Below are 21,243 nucleotides of genomic sequence, written 5' to 3'. Positions count from 1 at the left end.
CATGGCTGTCAACATCTGTACACCAGCCAACAGGTCAGTTAGTGCTATACAATTCCCATTGTCCTCACAATGGACTCACTGGACGTAATTGTCACGGCTGGATGTCAACCCAACATTCAGACTCATCGGGGCCAGAGTGGGGATATCGACAGCAGGGTCATTCTGACATAAAGAGGTAGAAATGTTACCATTAGGTCAAAGGCTCTCCCCCACTAAAAACAGCACACATGGGGCTGAATTTTCTGGTTGGCGGCGGGCCCAATTGCCACCCGCGATTGGGTCTGTGCCATTTTACGCGGGTGGGCCATGTAAAGCCCACCCAGCGTAATGCGCGACTCCTGAGGATAGCAGGGTGGGCGGGTGGTGGCGGGAGTGCATCGTCCGCTGGGTCTAATGGTGACCCCGGCGGCCTGTTCATCTGAAGCGCTGGCAGCCTTTGCAAGGCTGCTCACAATGTCAAGTGGAAGGGCTCACCAGAAGGCTTCTGGTGAGCAGGCCAGGCCGGAGGCTAGGCCAGCGGAGCAGGCCAGGCCGGAGGGCAGGGCAGGCCATCGGGGCAGGCCAGGCCAGAGGGCAGGGCAGGCCATCGGGGCAGGCCAGGCCAGAGGGCAGGACAGGGGACCAGCGTGCCCCTCATTTCTCGGATGACTGCCTTGTTGCCCTCCTCGAGAGGGTGACAGCGCGGCGGGAGGTGCTGGTTCCCCAGGACAGGAGGAGGAGGCCCCCCCACATGATGAAACATGCCTGGGAGGAGGTGGCAGAGGTGGTGACCTCCCGCGATGTGGTGCAGCGCACCTGGGTCTAGTATCGCAAGCGCTTCAATGACTTGTTGCGCTCTGGCAGGGTGACATTGGCCATTTAACCCAGCAGGTCGGCTTACCCCACTGCTGCACCAACCCCACCCTGCCCAAGTCTGAGTGTAGTGACTGCATTGAATCATTGATGGCATTTGTCCTTTGCTGGGTGGGCCAGCAGATACTGCCCATGCTAAGGTCAGCCTGAGAGGGTGGTGAAGAGATGTGCTTTGCCCCCACAGCATGTGTTACACTAAGTCCCACATGACTGGTTTGGGGGCAACCTGGTGGAGCTGCACCAAGGCACTGTGCTTGAACTGCAGGACATGTCCGAGTCAGGGTGATGACATGCTGGGAGGGGAGCTTCAAGGTGGCGTGGCAACGAACCATCTGCTGCCCTCTGCGCTCCATGTGCTTGTGCCTCCTTGCTATGGAAGGATATACCATGTGGTGCCTAATGTGATGTAGGCAGCATGTGGCCAAGGGGAGTAGGTGGTGGGGAACAGGCCTAGCATCTTTGTGAGAGTGTTCGGCAGCAGCGGGGTGAGGAGGCACTGGAGCCCTGACATGTCCCACTCTGGTTGGGGTGGGCCGTGCGCAGAGAGAGTCAATGTACAATTTGCATTAATCAATGCTCTTCTCTCATTTTCAGGAGAAGAATGCTCATAATGCTGCAGAGCATGTGAGAACTGGTGGCGGCCAGGTGAAGATCGCCATTCTTAGCCGCTTACAATAGGAGGCCCTGGATCTGGAGAGGCGCCATGCGCCCAGGTTCACTGATGTCAGTGAGGCTGGGGTGCTACGGCCAGGTATTTATGCCCAACAGCAAGGTCAGCATTGTTCTCCCAACAGACATAGCAGTGATGAACGTTAATTGATTTAATTTTGCAACATGGCTTGACCGTTGGCTATGGAAGGATGAGCACATAATGATGCGGGGAACAGGGATGCACTTTGACATTGGATCAGTTAACATGGAGACAATGTCCTGGTTCTTCCTTTCAGCATCATCGGAGAAGGGCCGGGAGGAGGAGCAGCAGAGGCCCCTCTCACACCTGAGGGGCCTGCACCTCAGACATATTGAGGTAGCTGCTTCGTCGCCTGTATACCCTGACAGCAGGATAGTGGCATCTTCTGCGGCCCCTTCCGCCTTGGGCTACCACTTGGCCCTGCGTCCCTTGTGCCTGCGTCTGTCCTCCCAAAGGTGGCTCCCCTGGAGGCTGAATGTGCACTACTGGCCTCCTCCCACTTCTAGCCCTCCCTTCCTCCTTAGAGGAGCTGCCTCCAATGGACAGTTCAGCTCCCATTCCCAGGCTAAGGGAAGGCTTCCTGAAACCTGCAGGCCCAGAAAAGATTCCTCACTGCAGAGTGCTGACCTGAAGATTAAGAGTCCAGAAAAAGCAGCAGGTATACGTTTTGAAGTATTGCAGGTCACACAAGCAAGTTTCAAAAACTTTTTTTAAAAATCAATACTTGACTGTGCACACTCACAACCCCAATGAGCCTCTTATCCCGCCCGTGGTCGAGGTTTATACAAACGTGTCCTACCTGCCTGCCCGTTGCGCCTGTGTGCCGACCCGAAGATTGCATGGATGCCGAAAAATCAGTGTTGATTGGTGAGCCAAGGGCCTTAAGTGGCCCATTAATTAATGGCGGACGCAAGTCGGACATCATCGCGCGCGCGCCCAGCGAAATATCGCGATGGTGCGCAGTGACTTCGGGACACTCGCCTGATGTCACCGTGTGTCATTTTACACGCGGACGTGTGGGGCTCGCACCCCCCCACGCCAACGGGAAAATTCTGCCCATGGGTTTTTCACATTTTTACCCCTTATTCCAGCCGTGCCAGTTGTATGGTAGGCCAAAACTGCGCCAGCACAACTACCAGTCCTCAATGCTTGCCATGGTGACAGATTTGTTTCCAATTTCTCCCCCTCCCTCCTGAGAGTACTGACTCTTGTTTCTGTATCCATGGATGGGGTTCCACAGATGCCAGCAACCTCTAGTGCCCAAGCTTGAGCAAGGATGGTCAGTACAATTACATATCATAAGTTAAAATGGTTCTAGCCCTGTAGCACTGTGCAGCAATATGAAACACCAAGGTAAGGCCACACTGAGCTAGAATTCTCCTATCCATTGCTGTTCAATGAGCTGAAAAGAAACAGGTAATGGAGAAAGTTACTTACATCATCGCCTCTCTCCCCGGGATCTCCGTTACTTCCTTTGAGACCAGGATTTCCCTATTCACATAAAATGTAAATGCCATATCTGAGTGTTTGCAACAGTTCCACACAAGAACATCTCTAGTCAATACCTTAGCAATAATACAAATGTGCTGACAAAGATTCCTCAAGGGCCCCAGTAGTAAAATCATGAGTTTTTGAAGGTGATAAATGAAGAACAGAATGACAATGTCATAGGGACCAGGGCTACATGCTCTTCCTCGTTAATCAAACTATCAATCTTTTTATTCCCTCCTGGCCTGAGCTCTCAGTCAAGCTCTAATACCCAGCTACACAAACTGCTGGGTGGACAAGAGCCTCAGCTTTAACCCCCTCAGTACTGGCCATTCAACACAGTGACATGAGATGAATGATGATTAATCCTCATGCTGTTAATGCCACCTTATTAATAGCAAACTGATTTCTAAACAGACAGGGGAAAGAGCCATCTGATTTTTCTGGGCGAATTGTGCACTGGACAAGGTAGGTTTTTGGGGTTTAACATTTCCCCATTGCAGGCACTGAGCGCCAGCATTCAACCCCACTGGTATGTAGCAGAGGCAACTACAGCTTAAAGCTCCATCTACACTGCCTCATCTACATGTCTCTGGCACAACCCCAAAGCAGCAACTCTTCCCAAACCAGTGACAATGTGCAGTTCCCACACCAGCCAGCTCCTGCTTTCTTTATTATCAATTAACTTTACATTGGGGCACTTTTGTGTATTGGGCACTGTATTCAAAGTGACCAAACAAAGCAAATGCACTGGCCTTGGGTTGGCACTGCATAAACTCATTGTTGAAACAATACACACTTAACTTTGATGCCAAATTCCTGGGATGGATTTGAAAGATCTTGGATCGCTGATTTGAGTCGTCAGCCACTCTAATAAACCGTAAGGACAAACCTTATCTCCTAGTCTCCCAACAGGTCCAGGTCGTCCTGATTCTCCATCTAAGCCGGGTTCGCCCTGGGTAAAGAATCAAACACCCAGTTATTCCATAAGACAAATGTTTGTGTATATTTTGACTTATTTTTCGCAAGTTTAGCATATGTGCAAAACAGGTTTGCTTCACACATGCTGTCGGCCTGTGCAACGAACAGTAATTCTCTGAATCCCTTCAAGAGAGATAAACCTGTGTCGTCTGGGGTGGAGATCATCTCAAACAGGAGGTAAGTACCTATTCATGTTATTCATTCAGGAAGTGGGAGAGGTTTTATTTTATTTCCCTGAATTGGTCTTGGATTTTTAATAGCGTTCTTCACCTCATGCAGGAAATCAACATGTATGGTTTCAGACTGTGATACACAAGCCATCCATGGACTAGCAGGTCTTTTTCTGTCTTATTCCTATGCTTATAGAAAGTATCCAAAGGCCTGAACTAAGACCAGTGTGATGTAAACAGAAGGTGATCATGTCCAATTAGACCTTGCTACATTATAATGTCTATCCAACTTGGGATTTCTACTACATTGAGAAACCTCACACCACCAACACACCCCCACCACCCCCAGTCTCTGCCTTTGCACCCTCATTCTCAGAGTATTTTCATTCCTCTATCCGCCAAATGATGTCACTTCCATTGAACCTCTCTCTGTTGGGCGGAGGCGATAATGGCGTAACGGGAAACAATGTGACTGGGAAGGCTGGGTTAGGGGGTTCATGGGTTGCATTAATTAGGACCGTGGCAGCAATGCTGTGATATTGCGCACGATGGCCTTGGCCCTGGATGTTTCTGTTATGCAAAACCAATCACTGTTCTAACTGTCCACATCAAGGTGTTCATGTTTAAACAAGTTAAAAATCCTGCAATTTGGGGAGCTGGAATATCAGGTTAACTTTATAGTTTTTATTACTTTTTTTGAAGGGCTTAAAAAGGCCTTTATTACAACAGTTCTCCACACTCACTGAAAATACAGATGAGCTCAGTGGTGTCCTTGGGGTAACTCAAGCGAGAATCAAGACACCCCTTTTCATTTCCTTTGGTCTTGGAAGATCCCATCAAGACTAATTTAAGAATTAGAGAGCATTTACAGTGCAGTACTGTGAAGGTCGGATGGAGTAGAAAGGAGTTAACCCACAATAATAACTGCTTTTTTATAGTAACAGTCAACTGTTCAAAGATGATCCCATCCATGTGAAGGTACCTTTGAGACAGATTGATGGTGAAAATGGCTTACAATTTGATGCCTTTTCCTCCCTCTGATTTTCTCCCAGCCCTCAGTGCTGATTCACGCTGGCCTACTTCTCCCAAAGTACCAGCAGCATCCCTCCTGTATCTCACTCAGCTGGGTTTGTTCATACGTCAATGAGCTATTTGGCTCCGAGAATTATCACAGCCCAACAACCATCTTTTCCCACCCCCCAGTCCTCCCCATTGTTCACACGGGCAGATTTTCCAGTCAGGAGCAGTAGCACCTTGCTGATGTTGGCTTAGCTCAGCAGCAGCTGCCAAGTCACTGCCAAACTTTAAGCAGCGTCATAAGCCTAACAAAAGAGCTGCAAAGACTAGCAGAGGGAAGGATCGTCCGTAGCTGCCCTCATCAATAGGAACTTTTAATAGCCAGAGCAGTGGCTAGATGTATTTCTCCTTAATCTTTCCTTCCACCACCCCCATTTCCCAGCATAACAAGTAGTCGTACAAATCATTTAACTTTTACGCTTGGTTTAAACTCCTGCTTTGAGGCACAGGTTCTCGTTTTAAAGACAAGTTTACAAAATAAAATGGCATATCTCACTTCTGTAAACCTAGCTGATCATGAGGGATGACTGGATAGTTGAAGAGTGACCAGTTAGTCCAGAGATAACTGATTAGCTCAAGGGTAACTGGTTAACTCAACAGACAACTAATTTTAGCTTAGAGTTGGCCGGTTAGCTCTGCATTGACCAGTTAGTTGTGGGGTAACTGGTAAGTTCAGTTGGTTAGATCATGTTGGCAATAACACAATGGCCATGGGATCAATCCCTGCACTGATCGTGCCCTCTGATTAATGGCGGTTTACTAAAGACATTGCAGATATACAGGCAACAAGATCTGTATTATATTATGGGCTATCCATGGGTACAAATTGCTTCCAGGCGAACACATTGTTCTGGTTCTCCGTCGATGCAGTTTTTTAATGTTTGGATATCACAAAACATTTTCCAAAACTCTGCTGTGAACTTATAAACCCAGCCCCTGGAGCAGGCCGGTGCCAAGCAGGAAGGGTGCCAGCCAGCCAACCACCCTGCAGCGAATCCCTCATCATTCAGCACATCCCAGCAGCACGTGGGGACATGAGCCTGCTATCATGCTGCCAACTTCTCAATGCACAGGCCAAATCGGTGGAAGACTAATAATGTACCCATGACTATACATCGCCTAGCATCTCAATCTTTCATTTTTTCCTTCATTGTTGCATCAAACTGATAAAAATCAAACTTAAAGAGGTTCACAACCAGGTGAGGCCAGATGTTATGCAGCTGTGACATTATTTGAGGATTGTTTGGTGGAGGGACCTTAATTTTTTTACCTCAGCAAATATCCCCCCCAATAAAAAGTCATACCTTTTGTCCTTTATTTCCAAATGGACCTGGATCTCCTTTAAGGCCTTGTAGTCCTGGTGGACCCTATGAGGGAAAAGATTTCAAAAAGCTTTGTAGTGAATTCCTCTCTTGCTTTTAAATGACTGAAAGCCCAGAACCACATTCCAATGTTTAGGCTAGCTGGAAACAGGATATCTGACAGAGGACATAGGAAACATTGTAACAATACTACTGAGGTACTCCAGCCACATATCAAGTAGGGCTGTAAACTCCTTATACCTGGATATCTCATCACATGACCTTTCACCCCCAAATGCCACCCCCCCCACTCCCTCTCATACACCCGTCATTGGTCACCTGGCACATCCATCCTCATGATGCACTATCTTCCCAGCCAATCAGAAGTGGTTAGCCAATGGGATGATTCTTGACTGTTGGCCAGGCTGTCTTTTCTCATTATCTCCAATATTTTTATCATTAATAAACGAAAGAAAAATAAATCCACACAAATTTTAACACACCCCTATAATATTAGTTAGTGTCCACACACCCCTATGATATTTCTCACAGTTAGTGTCCTGGAGATTAATCTTTAATTCCTGAAGACACGAGGAAAACCCTGGATGGTGGGCAACTCTAAATATCTAGTAGTGGGTGCTTGCCATATATCTAAGCTTCCTCCCAACTGCAGGTCCAAGAGCTCTCAGATGTTTCCAGTTGATGATATGAACCTTGAGCTTCAAGATGGTCCTAAGGGATTCATCCAAGTGGTGGCCCCCCAAGTCCATCGCACAGAGGAGGATGTACCTTCTCTCTGGACTGTTGGTGCAAGTTCAATGAACTCTGGTTAATGTTCTATATTCAATGGATATAGGTTTCTCCAGAAGCTTAAGTATATCTGACAGGGCCTAAGGGTATTAAAGAATATGGAGAAATATGACAAATGATGAGGCTAATCCTTATCAAGCCTTCAGCAAACCTCAGCATCCAAATGGAGGGTGTTAAATGATTGAGTTTGTGATGGAAATGTTTGCCATCAATGAAGACATTGTAAATGTCAATATGGGGCTATGTGCCCATGCAGTGATGGAGGGAGATAGACTGAAGCTTTAAAAATTCCTATTATGCAACACAGGCAGTGTGGCTGGACAACAGAGACTTAGGATTAGACACTTCACTGAAGTTGCTTTACATGGTTTAAGGTTCGGGGACAACTCCTTTCCAAAATCATATTTTAAAAACTTCCTACTGTTAGAAGTTCTAATCTTCGTAGCCAATGCCGAGTTTTATCTTTGAACCCTAACCAGCACCCTCACCCACATTAGCTCAGCTGTTTCTTCAAACTTCCCACATTTGGAGGGAGCTGTTTTTTCCCTTAATCATCCACGAGCCATGATTGACAAGGCCGGCATGTATTACCCACACCTGAGAAGGTGGTGGTAGGTGCCTTCTTGAACCACTGGTAGAAGTTTGATACAACTGAGTTTCTGGTTAGGCCACTTCAGAGGGCAGGTAAGAGTCAACCGTTGGTACCAGCTTTTTATTCTCAAACTGCCAAGATGGATTTGGACTCAGAGGGCACACTTTCGCCGATTGAGTTGGGACCCCAATATTGAGGTCAAATATGGGGCACAACCCTACGCTGTATAGGAAACAAAAGCCTGACAGCGATTTTCCTGAATTGGTCAATTAATGGCCAGAAGGTTAGGCTCACCATCCAACCAAACTTGGTCAGAGATGAAGCCTGCAGTTCAACTAAAAGAGAAAGCGATGGTCAGGTGGAGGCACCTCCATTTTGAGGCTCCTTCTCTGCACAGGTTAGAAGTATTAGGTTTAAAAACGATCTCAGGAACAGGGACACTATCTTGGAGGGACAGCAGCTGAGGCCAAGGAGGGGGGCCCTCAAAGCCAGCCTGCAGTGCTGACATCTCAGTCAGCCACCATGAGGCCGCCGCCTCCTGGCAGCTGGCCTAGTCTCGAGTGCCTTGAAAGTCCCACAGGCTGACTGAAAAATTCCAGTTGGCCTCTAGGCCTTAATGGGCCATTTTTGCTGCTTAACTGATTACCTGAGGCAGTTAGCCCTGCCAACCCCATCTTTCCTCCATGAAAATTGCCTGGGGTGGGAAGGAACTGGCAAACTAACATGCCAGCCAGCATTATGGATTTTCTGCCCACCCAGGATCCCTAATCACACCCATTTTGAGGCATAAACCCATCCGCAATCTCCGGATTATGAGTCCAGGCCAAATGTCATTCCACAAGTACGGGCATGGATGGAAATCCTTTCAGGGGCCATATGTTTGTCCAGCACTTGGATGTCAAAAATAGGCCCAGGCCACATACCATACATTTCAGGCCTTCACTCACAGGCTTAGACTACAACTACAGTGCAGGTGCTACTTTCCAATTCACAAACGAATATTTCAAACAAGAAGAAATAAGTCAATGGCATTGTGACATGGATCAACAACCATTTACCAAATATTGGGAATTTTTTAAAACTTCATTCACAGGATGTGGACTTTGCTGGCTGGGCCAGCGTTTATTGCCCATTCCTAGTTACCCTTGAGAAGGTGGTGGTGAGCTGCCTTCTTGAACTGCTGCAATCCATATAGTGTAGTTACACCCACAGTGCTGTTAGGGAGGGTGTTCCAGGATTTTGACCCAGCGACAGTGAAGGAATGGTGATTCCAAGTCAGGATAGTGAATGATTTGGAGGGGAACTTCCAGGTGGTGGTGTTCTCATCTATCTGCTGCCCTTGTCCTTTAGATGGTAGTGGCTTTGGAAGGTGTTGTCTGAGGAGCCTTGGTGAGTTTCTGCAGTGCATCTTGTCGATGGTACACACTGCTGCTACTATGCATCGGTGGTGGAGGGAGTGAATGTTTGTAGGTGTGGTGCCAATTAAGCAGGCTGCTTTGTCCTGGACAGTGTCAAGCTTCTTGAATGTTGTGGGAGCTGCACTGATCCAGGCAAGTGGGGAGTATTACATCACACTCCTGACTTGTGCCTTGTAGATGCTGGACAAGTTTTGGGGAGTCAGGAGGTGAGCTACTTGTCACACAATTCCAAGCCTCTGACCTTCTCTTGTAGCCACAGTATTTATATGGCTAGTCCAATTCAGTTTCTGGTCAATGAGAACTCCCAGGATGCTGATAGTGGGGGATTCAGTGATGGTAATGCCATTGAATGTCAAGGGGTGATGGTTAGATCTCTCTTGATGGAGATGGTCATTGCCTGACACTTGTGTGGCACAAATGTTACTTGCCACTTGCCAGCCCAAGCCTGGATATTGTCCAGATCTTCTTGCATTTGAATATAGACTGCTTCAGTATCTGGAGAGTCATGAATGGTGAACATTGCACAATCATCAGCGAACATCCCCACTTCTGACCTTATGATGGAAGGAAGGTCATTGATGAAGCAGCTGAAGATGGTTGGGCTGAGAACACTACCCTGAGGAACTCCTGTAGTGATCTCCTGGAGCTGAGATAACTGACCTCCAACCACCACAGCCATCTTTCTTTCTGCTAGGCATGACTCCAAACAGCAGAGAGTTTTCCCCGATTCCCATTGACTCCAGTTTTGCAAGGGCTCCTTGATGCCACACTCGGTCAAATGCGGCCTTGATGTCAAGGGCAGTCAGTCTCACCTCACCTCGGGAATTCAGCTCTTTTGTCCATGTTTGAACCAAGACTGTAATGAGGTCAGGAGCTGAGTGGCCCTGGCAGAACCCAAACTGAGCGTCAGTGAGCAGGTTATTGCTACGCAAGTGCCACTTGATAGCGTTGTTGATGACCTCTTCCTTTATTTTAATGATAATCGAATGTAGATGGAGAGGCGGTAATTGGCTGGGTTGGATTTGTCCTGCTTTTTATGTACAGGACATACCTGAGCAATTTTCCACATAGACGGTGTTGTAACTGTACTGGAACAGCTTGGCTAGGGGCATGGCAAGTTCTGGAGCACTAGTCTTCAGTATTATTGCCGTAATATTGTCAGGGCCCATTGTCTTTGGAGTATCCAATGCCTTCAGCCATTTCTTGATTTCACGTGGAGTGAATCGAATTGGCTGAAGACTGGCATCTGTAATGCTGGGGACCTCCAGAGGAGGCCGAGATGGATCATCCACTCGGCACTTCTGGCTGAAGATTGTAGCAAATGCTTCAGCTTTATCTTTTGCACTGATGTGCTGGGCTCCTCCATCATTTAGGATGGGGATATTTATGGAGCCTCCTCCTCCAGTGAGTTGTTTAATTGTCCACCACCATTCACGACTGGATGTGGCAGGACTGCAGAGCTTATATCTGATCCGTTGGTTGTGGGACCACTTAGCCCTGCCTATCACTTGCTGCTTATGCTGTTTGGCACGCAAGTCGTCCTGTGTTATAGCTTCATCAGGTTGACACCTCATTCTTAGATATGCCTGGTGCTGCTCCTGGCATGCCCTCCTGCACTCTTCATTGAACCAGGGCTGATCCCCGGGCATGATATTAATGGTAGAGTGGGGGATATGCTGGGCTATGAGGTTACAGATTATGTTCGAGTACAATTCTGCTGCTGCTGATGGCCCACAGCGCCTCATGAACGCCCAGTCTTAAGTTGCTAAATCTGTTCGAAATCTATCCCATTTAGCACAGTGGTAGTGCCACACAACACGATGGAGAGTGTCCACGGACTTTGTCTCCACAACGACAATACTGTCATGGACAGGTGCATCTGCAGCAGGCAGGTTGTTGAGGATGAGGTCAAGTATGTTTTTCCCACTTGTTGGTTCCCTTACCACCTGCCGCAGACCCAGTCTAGCAGCTATGTCCTTTAGGACTCAGCCACCTCAGTTAGTAGTGGTGCTACCGAGTCACACTTGGTGCTGGACATTGATGTCCCCGACCCAGAATACATTCTGCACCCTTGCCGCCCTCAGTGCTTCCTCCATGTAGTGTTCAGCATGGAGAGCACTGATTCATCAGCTGAGGGAGGGCGGTATGTGGTTATCAGCAGGAGGTTTCCTTGCCCATGTTTGACCTGATGCCACGAGAAGTCGATGTTGAGGACACCCAAGGTAACTCCCTCCCGACCGTATACTACTGTGCCTCCACCTTTGCTAGGCCTGTCCTGATGCTGGGACCGGACATACCCTGTGATGGAGATGATGGTGTCTGGGACATTATCTGTAAGGTATGATTCCGTGGATGACTGTGTCAGGTTGTTGCTTGATGAGTCTGTGATTTTGGCACTATCCCCCAGATGTTAGTAAGGAGAACTTTGCAGGGTCGACAGGGCCGAGTTTGCCACTGTCGTTTCTGGTGCCTAGGTTGATGCCGGGTGGTCCATCCTGTTTCATTCCTTTTTTGATACAACTGAGAGCCATTTAAGAGTCAACCATATTGCTGTGGGTCTGGAGTCACATGTCAGCCAGACCAGGTAAGGACAGCAGATTTCCTTCCCTACATTAAAGGGGCATTACCAGATGGGTTTTTACAACGATCGATATTTCATGGCTTTTAATTCCCGATTTTTATTGAATTCAAATTCCACCGTGACAGGATTCGAACCCGGGTCCCCGGAGCATTAAGCTGGGTCTCTGGAATATTAGTCCAGCGACAATACTACTACTCTACTGGCTCCCCTTCACAAACAAAAGAAGCAGGCCTCAATACTTACAGAAGATCCTGGAGTTCCAATGCAGCCTGGTAGACCAGAATACCCAGGCTCACCCTGATGAAAGGAAAAAAGCATAAAATAGATTCAACTCTTTGTCATAATAATGTAAAAATTTAACGCACATTGGCCATTCCTCATTGCCCTGTGAAGGTGGTAATGACTTGTTAGGCCACCTTGGAGGCAGTTAGTGAACCCGTCAAGTTTTAATGACAATTGAAGAGTTTCATGATGACTTTTACTAATAGCAGCTCATTAAGAAATTCGGATTTTAATGATGAATTCAAATCCCTGAGCCACAACAGTAGGACTGGAACTTTCACTCCCCTGGATCATTAGTCCAAGTCTCTGGATTTCTAACCCAGTAACATAACCGCTACTTGACCCAATTTCATGCATTGCACAGCACACCACAGGATACCAGAACAGCAGTAAGTTGAACGGGTAGTTACATTTTCAGCTGGTGTTATCAGGGAAAGTTCTTGTTCATTTTTGAGAAGAGCCACTGGACTCCCTAATCCTCACCTGAGCTAGCCGACAAGACCTCAGTGTAACATCTCATACTAAAGGATGGCATCCCCTCCAATGGAACACTCAGTCAGTGGCAGCTGAATTTGCTTCAGCCCTGGAATGTGGCACAGAACCCACAACTTTCAGAATCCAAAACAATTGACCCAACCTTCACTATTTAATCTCTGCAACGGAGTATTTTGCACAGGGACAGTGCAAGAGATGGGGGTCGTGTGGGGCTACACGGCTTACACACTGAGCATGATCTTAACCCATTGGAAAACAGACTGAAGTCAATGGACAGTAAAATTGGGCAGGGGTGAGAGCGATTTTCCACTCAATCCCATGGGTACGCTGCCCGAGTTAGGTTGAAATTCTCTCTCCACTCATGGGCCAGAATTTTTAGCTCGACGGGTGGTCACACGCCCGACCCAAAACGAACTTAAAATGATGCATGATGACATCAGGCAAGCATCCCGACGTCATCACGCACTCGTGCAATATTTCGGTCGGCAGGCACACGCGGGAGTGGGCAGCACGCCCACCGACAATTAAAAGGCCTCTTGAGGCCATTAACAATGTCATTCAATTCAACTTTTTGCTTCTTGTCCAGCCTTACAGTTGGCGGGCAGGCAAAAAGGCAAAGCTTCATCCACCAGCGGGATGAAGTTTCGATCTCTCTTTTAAAAAACTTTCATAGTAATTTCTAACATGTCCCTGCTCTGTCACATGAGCAGGGACATATTTTTCAACATCTTAAAATGCTTTATTTTCAATTTTTTTATATCTTCATCTCCCTGAGGCAGCTTTTTGCCTCAGGGAGCTTTTCCTTGTGCACATGCGCAAAGTTCCCCACTCGCCCTCCTCCCCTTTGATTGGACCAGCAGGTCTTTGAATGCTGGCTGTGCCTGACCTACAGTCTGTGCTTTTCCTAGAGCGAGAGATCTTTCAAGCTATATTCAACCCGGTGGTACTCCAACTCTCTTACCTTCTGGCCATCTGTACCATCTCTGCCAGGGAAGCCCTTTGCACCCTAAAATCATCAGAGAGAACAGGATGAGATATCAGTTAGTGCAGGGAGGAACAGGAGGGAGACTTTTAAATGCTTTGCATTGATAGGACAACAACAACATTTAGATCCTGAAATGATTCAACTCGCTCTAACCTTGAATCCTTTGTGTCCTCTGTCGCCCTGAAAAAGGAAAGACACAGTTTAGCAAGTACATCCTCTGTACTTTACTTTGTCATTTTATTTCATAACCGTACATGATGAACATAACACTTTGTTATAGAAAGTCCTCCTCCCCTGGTCATACTGCATTGCCCTTTCCTCCCTTCCCTGGTGATCCTGGGTTGCCCACTCCTGGGTTTACTCGATTCCCCCCACCCCTCCCCTGGTGATACTGGATTTACCTCCTCCCTGGTGATAACAAATGCTCCCTTCCCAGGTAAATCTGAATGCCCCCCTCCCGTACCAATATAAGACACCCACCCGTCAGCTCATTGGGGATCTTCCCTCCCTCTATCCGCCTGAGATGAATTGCAAGCCAGCATACAATTCCAGAGGGAGGAATGGTGAATGTGGGGCCCGGATTTAGTGTCTCTGCCCGGAGTGAACGGGGCGGTAAGGATCTGGAAATGGCAATGCTTCCTTACCATCCCCCCCCTTTACTTTATTAAAGATGGCACTGGTGCCAGAGTCCTAAGTAGGCTAGGCAAAGAATAGCTGCCTAGCAGCCACTTGTGACGTGATGTATGTTAGAGCCTGATAGCAATTTTAATGTACAAGTAGATGGAACAGGCACTGGGTGGCTGCTGGGCAGCCCCATGGAGGCACCAATCTCCCTGACTGCAGCACTTAGGCTGACTGTAACTCAGAGAACCAGAGCAAACCATTGAGGCTTGAGGCTTTGGTCAATGTATAGGAAAGAAATGAGCTGATTTGAATAAATTAGAATTTAAAAATCTCACAGAACAAAAGGAGGCCATTTGGCTCTTTAAAAGAGCTACCTAATTAGCCCCACTTCCCTGCTCTTTCCCCATTAATCTGCAAGCGATTCCTGTTCATGTATTCGCTCAGGGCAAAATTTCTCTCGTCGCGCGGGTACGCACCCAACCAGAACGAGAGTAAGACAATGTGTGTTGACATCGGAGGAGCGTCCCAACATCATCGCACACGCTCGCGATATTTCGCTGGGCGGGTGTGCGCAAGAGGTGCCCGCCGACAATTAAGAGGCCTATTAAGGTCCTTAATCAATTAATTAAAATCGGATTTTTCGCTGCCCGTCCAGCCATTCAGTTGGCAGGCGGGTGAAAAGGCCATGCAGCCTTTGGATTTTTCATGAAACCTCATCCACGGGCAGGATGAGGTTTCCAACAGGAAATTAAAATAGGAACAGGAATTAAAAATAAAATAAAAATGTTTAAATCTCATTTATAACATGTCCCTGCTCATGTGACAGAGACATTAGATTGATGAGGCAATGCAATTCAGATAGTTACCTTCATACCCGGACAGAGTCACATGAGGGGACACGTTCACAGTTTTTAAATCTTTATTTGTGCTGTTCTAAATCTTCAGCTCCGAGGTAGCTCTGTGCCTTCAGGGAGTTTTCAGTGCGCGCGCATGCGCACACTTTAGCGCTCGTGCTCCTTCCACCCCCAGCCCGGCAGCGCTGAGGCTCTGAGCGTGCCTTTCACGCAGGCCAGCTGGCAACTGGCCAGCCAGTGCGAGATTGCAGTCAGGGCCCGATCGCGGGCGGTGGTCGGTTTCGCGACCACTTCAAGGCCCGCCCACCGCAGGGTAAATTCAGGCCCCAAGCCCCTTTTGTAAGTTGCTGTTGATTTCGCTTCCACTACCCTTTCAGGTCATGCATTCCAGATCATAACAACTGGCTCCTCACCTCCCTCTGGTTCTTTAATTAGCTTAAATCTGTGTCCTTACGAACCCTCCAGCTAGTTTCCCCTTATTTACTTTATCAAAGTCCTAAATAAGTTTACCCTCTCTATTAAATCTCTCCTCTGCTCTCAGGAGAACACTGCCAGATTTTATTCCATATTGAATGTAGAACATAAAATAGAAACTGGGATTGCAATGTCTATCTAAGTGTTGCGTGTTATATATGTTCTACAATATCTGTAATGAAATCATAACGGGTAGTAGGAATTAAATTGTAATTTTGAGATGGAATGAATTGACAGCCTTACCTTTGGACCGCGTTCTCCTTTGTCACCCTGTTGGCAAAAAGCAAAGATACTGATGGTGAAAGGAAAGTTCAGAGGTCAAACAGTGAAACCAGACATTAGATCCACGTGGCAATGCAATTCAGATAGTTACCTTCATACCCGGATGACCAGCCGGTCCAACATCACCAGGTTTACCCTGCAATAAAGAAAATAGGTTTGTCAGTGGTAAGAGAATATATTCAAACAAATAGATGGCAGAACTGAAAAGAAAGAAAACTTAGTCTGCTGTTCGTGTTTGCTGGGAATTACTATTACAGTTACCATTTGATATTTTCCCAATTAACATAAACAGATTTATCATCTCTCCTGGAGTAAGAGGGATGTTACAAGAGTGCTTCTGCTGATACCATCACCTCTAGGTCTCAGGCGCACCCACAAGCAAGGAGGGTGGGGTGGGGTGGGCGGGGCGGATGGTGTGGGTGGGAATCAGATGAGGCAAAACAATAAGAGGGTGATGCATGGGAAATTAGAAGGTATTACAAAAGAGGAAGGGGGAACGCAAAGCTTAAAGGCAAACAGGAAAGGAAAAAAAGAATGTGTAGGGCAAATGATGAGATTTGGCTTTGTCTTCTTCAGGGTTGATTAATCATCACCTAATTAAATGGTGGAACAGGCTCAAGGAGTTGAATGGCCTCTTCCTTTTCCTACATTCACTGTCCTGTAATGGCCACAATGTCTGTAAACCCTTGTCCCCTGTCAATGTGAGGGCAGACATATTCAGATGTGAAGGCATGTTAAAACTACGCTTTAGCAGTTGTGCATATGTTACGTTTAAGGACATGTGCAAAATTCTCACTCACACTGTGTTCGTGGCTCTTTGTCAGGTTTACACCAGAACCTCTTTGCAGCATATGGTAATGGTTTTGCATTCCGTTTGAATGCCAGGAAAATGTACCAGCAATTCATGCACAAAGGTCAACACACTCAATTTACAGTGCACATACCTATCACAGCTCTGGGTATGCAGCACTGAATCTGCTCAATATCAGAATACTGATGACCAGGGAAGGCCATTGAGCCAATTCCCCCTGTAATCCTTCTTGACAAACTAGCTATTTTAACATAACCCAGTTTGACATTTCAAACAATGGGTGGTGCCTCAGGCAGGCCCCTCAGCCCTGAAGGGTCAGCATAGATCATTGTGTTTAAGCTTGCAATAGGGCCTAAACTCACAATTTTCTGACCCAAACGTGAGTGCGCTAGCAATGTGGGGAGATGGTGGTGTAGTGCCACTGTCACTGGGTTAGTAACCTAAAGGGCCAGGCTAATGATCTGAGGTCATGAGTTCAAATCCCACCATGGCAATGGGTGGAATTTAAATTCAATTAATAAATCTGGAATATAAAACTAGCCTCAGTAATGGTGACAATGAAGCTATCATCTTTTTTTGTTAATAACCCATCTGGTTCACTAATATCCTTCAGGGGAGGGAACCTGCCAGCCCGACCCGGTCTGGCCTAAATGTGACTCCTGTCCTCTGAAATGGTCTAGCGAACCCAGGGCAATTAGGGATGGGCAACAAATCTGGCCTTGCCAGTTGATGCCCACATCCCATGAAAGAAAAAAAGCCCAAACTGGCCCTAGATGTGTTGAACACAACAATATCTAAATGGCCCAGGGCACCCAAATACTGAGAGGGCACTGAAATGTGGAGGAACTGGGATTTTCAAATGTTAAAATGTGCAAATATCTGTGTGAAAATAGCACAAGCAGGAAAGTCACCTGAGAGGATGATAACTGTAGCGGGGAGGGTTAGATATCAGTACTGTTCAGGATGATGAGGTTCTTGCAAGGCCACAATTGACTTTCAAAGATTGCACAGAAATGAAGTAAGTGGAGCTCTGCAAAGCATGTCTGTTATTAGGGTAGTACAGAATATTCATCAAAATAAATGATGTGAGGTGCAATAGTTGAATTGGAATATGACTGTGCTATGAGGAACATAACATTAAGAGCAGACCTTTCTGATCCAGGCTTATTGGACACACTTTGGTGATGCAAAATAGTAGTGTTTGAAGAGAAGCAACTGTGAAGAGGAAATCAGGCTCTGTACTTACCATAGGTCCAGGTGGGCCAATAGGGCCATGAGGGCCTCGACGTCCATCTGAACCCTGTTAGGAAACAACACATTGTCCATTTTAACATTTAGATGCAACTGATGCAAAGTGCAAGGCATATTATGCAATGAAGATTGATATCATACACTACTCATGTGCACTAAGTGCATAGTAAATCGAATGGCTCAAATAAATTTCTATGTCATGAAATCACTCCCGTTAGTTCAGGAGGTGGATGGATTCTCATGATGCTGGCAATTTGCTGGATTTGAATCTGATTAATGACAATGTTGATATTGTGAATTGAAGTTTACATATCGGATATTTTCAATATGGTTCAGAAATGGGAGCTTTTGTATTAATTGACACTTGGGATGATCCAGTAATCCTTGAAATGAGGGACAGCCTTCACACGACCAATATTGTGACCGTTAGCTATACAACCCTCCCCTACACATATCATATAATCTGAGACACTAACCTTTTCTCCTGTATCCCCAGGGTTCCCAGGTGGTCCTCTTAGTGCCTGTACGAGATAGAAATAAAACGTTTTTTTTGTGTAAATAGGCCCCCTTAAAACAACACAGTAGAAAACTAATTTATGATATTGCAAAGAAATTCTCTTGAAGATAACCTACCTGGCACTCAAAGGAGCAACACTGCAGATCAAAAGGAAAATTGAATGAACATAAATACACAGACACAAAAAATATATGCCAATAAATCCCTTCAAATAAATTGAAATCAAATTTGAGTTGATGCAACATACCACTGGTTCCACTTCACCATACTGTAAGGGAGAAAGAGAACAGATTAGACTATTTGAATATTTAGATAAAGAGAGATAACAATATGTTGAGGAAAGTCAATTGGTGGCCATGGATTAGGTTGAGGTACAAGCCAAAAATCCAATATTATCAAATACCTATGTCATATATTCTGACCATTGGAATCAAGAATTTGGCTGTCTTCCCCTGATCATCTAAGTCACTAACATCATGAACAGAGAGATCTTCCTCAATCCCCATTTCTGGTGAAATAATAAGTCCTTTTCTCTTTTAGAACCATTGGGCATAGGAACGGTGAAACAATGTACTAAGGGAATGTTGAAATTAATAATTAGGAATCACTGTGTATAGAAAATAGTGGATATAATGAACAATGAAGGTAGGAACTAGCAAACATAGGAAATGGCATTAACAAAGCCTAGAAATGGCTGCTGGTGATAATGAGGTACATATGTTTAACATATTTATGAAAAAAAACTGCTGTCTGCTATTTTAATGTAGATGAGTTATAAACAGGCTGCTATCTGTTTAAGAGTGGACAGTGAAATTTACTAAGAATTAATGAGTTATTCTAGCCAAGTTTCACTCCCACTCAATAGAGGCTTGGGAATATGTTCTATTGTGGAAGCTACAACCCCTATGTGGATACTGTCAAATATAAAAATTGAGTATTGCTGAAAAATAACATTTTGTCAAAGTTTTTCATCTTGCACTCATCAGGACAATCACAAGAATACCAATCTCTGGTGAAGCAACAACTTTATACTGCATGAGAAGAGTGCCGATTGGTTGGCAAGTGGACTGATTGGTAGAGGAATTGCCTTGGAGATATACTAGTTAATGGTGACTGACAGTTAACTGCCAAACATTGTTTGAAATTTAATCCAGGCAGCTTCACTCCAATTGGCCAAGGCATTGACCCGAGGAATGAACCAGCAAATGGCTGTCACTTGTTTTGCTTAGCTGAAACAGGCGCAATGTGTGTACATTTTCTTTCTGTCCGTAAAGAACAGGACCCTGTGTATTAATATACGTAGCTCCCAGCGCAATTCCAACATTGGTATTTTTGCAATTGTCCTGATGAGTGCAAGACTAAAAGCTTTAACAAAATGACTTTTTTCAGTAATATTCAATTTCTGTACCAAATGACTAAAAGCATAAATTGCATATTTTCTACATGATTCAAATATTATCAATATTTGAAATTTAATTTAGCCTGAGAGTAGATTGAAGCATAGGCAATTTGGAAGAAGCTTTCACCCAAACATTTGTCATAGTGACAGTACAATCTTCACAAAAACCTCTCCTGACATTGTATGAGCAGTTTTTTAGTTTGTCGGCCTTATATTGAACAAAAGTGGCTTGGGTTCTTCTCTTGCTCTGAATTCTACATTGATAAAAGCGAGGGATATTAGTGCTGAAGCATCCAGTGTCAGTATCCCAGGTATAGCACATTTAGACTCAAGAGTAGCACTGCCTCTAGTCAACCCCAAGGATGTGCATTGAGTCCCCTCATTCCTGACACTCCTGAATGAGGATTGCTGACAATTCTCAAAGTATTACATGAGCCAGCTTGTAGTCTCCTGAAGGGAGACTGCCAATTCAAAGCAGTTTTCTTTGGTTACACCTCCTAGAAGCTGAATCGAGACTGAACCAAGCTCACTTTGTATTGGGGCCAATATAAAGCCAGAGCTTATATCAGCTATGACACTCAACAACCAATGAATGGAGATCTTGATCACCATGCACTCAGCTGTGGCTGAGTCCCTGAAGTCAAAGTCCAGCTTTGTAGCCATGTGATGAGGTATGTCTATTCACATTGATACAGAGGTGTCAGTTCTATGAATGGGCACTGCCAGGGATCGCAATGGAAAACTGGGACTCACTGTTGGAAGCAGCCATTCATAAAGTCAGATCTAAAATGTTCTTGGAGAGTATATTTTACAAGAGTGTACAGAATGGGATACTCACAATAGTTTGGAGAATGCTGTCAATCGTTTTGTTTAATTCCACCTCATTGTTAGTTGTTGCTGTGTAGTTAAGTCGATATCGGACATCAGTAGCAATCAGATTCAGTCTCGCTTCCTAAAGCAAAATCAAGTTTACATAAGAACATAAGAACATAAAAAATAGGGGTGGAGTAGACCATTTGGCCCCTTGAGCCTACTCTGCCATTCCATAAGATCATGGCTGATCGGATTATAGTCTTAACTCCACTTTCCTGCCTACCCCATAACCTTTGACCTTCTTGCAGATCAAAAAGTGAAGGAAATGAAAGGGCAAAAGGGAGTGAGGAAATTAAAACAATCATGACCACTAGGGAAAAAGAATTATAGAAACTAATGGGAATAAAGGCTGACAAGTCCTCTGGACCAGATGGCCTGCATGCTGGGGCCTTAAAAGAAGTGGCTGAAGAGATAGTGAATGCGTTGGTTGTAATT

At 45.8% G+C, this 21,243-nt stretch overlaps 1 protein-coding gene across 1 annotated transcript in view; it reads right to left on the bottom strand.

The window, feature by feature from the left end:
• col6a1 (collagen, type VI, alpha 1) overlaps nucleotides 1-21,243 on the bottom strand; it is a 99,828-nt gene that overhangs the window by 62,453 nt on the left and 16,132 nt on the right. Inside the window, exons 5-17 of the mRNA XM_078551561.1 lie at nucleotides 20,774-20,887; nucleotides 18,784-18,804; nucleotides 18,653-18,673; nucleotides 18,496-18,540; nucleotides 18,015-18,068; nucleotides 16,049-16,093; nucleotides 15,919-15,945; nucleotides 13,877-13,903; nucleotides 13,700-13,744; nucleotides 12,205-12,258; nucleotides 6,564-6,626; nucleotides 3,924-3,986; nucleotides 2,981-3,034 (exon numbers count right to left, since the gene is read on the bottom strand). Coding sequence (XP_078407687.1) covers nucleotides 2,981-3,034; nucleotides 3,924-3,986; nucleotides 6,564-6,626; nucleotides 12,205-12,258; nucleotides 13,700-13,744; nucleotides 13,877-13,903; nucleotides 15,919-15,945; nucleotides 16,049-16,093; nucleotides 18,015-18,068; nucleotides 18,496-18,540; nucleotides 18,653-18,673; nucleotides 18,784-18,804; nucleotides 20,774-20,887 — 633 coding nt within the window. The remainder of the gene's footprint in view (nucleotides 1-2,980; nucleotides 3,035-3,923; nucleotides 3,987-6,563; nucleotides 6,627-12,204; nucleotides 12,259-13,699; nucleotides 13,745-13,876; nucleotides 13,904-15,918; nucleotides 15,946-16,048; nucleotides 16,094-18,014; nucleotides 18,069-18,495; nucleotides 18,541-18,652; nucleotides 18,674-18,783; nucleotides 18,805-20,773; nucleotides 20,888-21,243) is intronic.

The sequence above is a fragment of the Cetorhinus maximus genome, chromosome 11 (genome assembly GCF_964194155.1).
Source record: "Cetorhinus maximus chromosome 11, sCetMax3.hap1.1, whole genome shotgun sequence".
NCBI classification, from domain to species: Eukaryota; Metazoa; Chordata; class Chondrichthyes; order Lamniformes; family Cetorhinidae; genus Cetorhinus; species Cetorhinus maximus.
The sequence above is the reverse complement of the archived record's forward strand: the minus strand, read 5'-3'. Positions and strand labels throughout refer to the sequence as shown.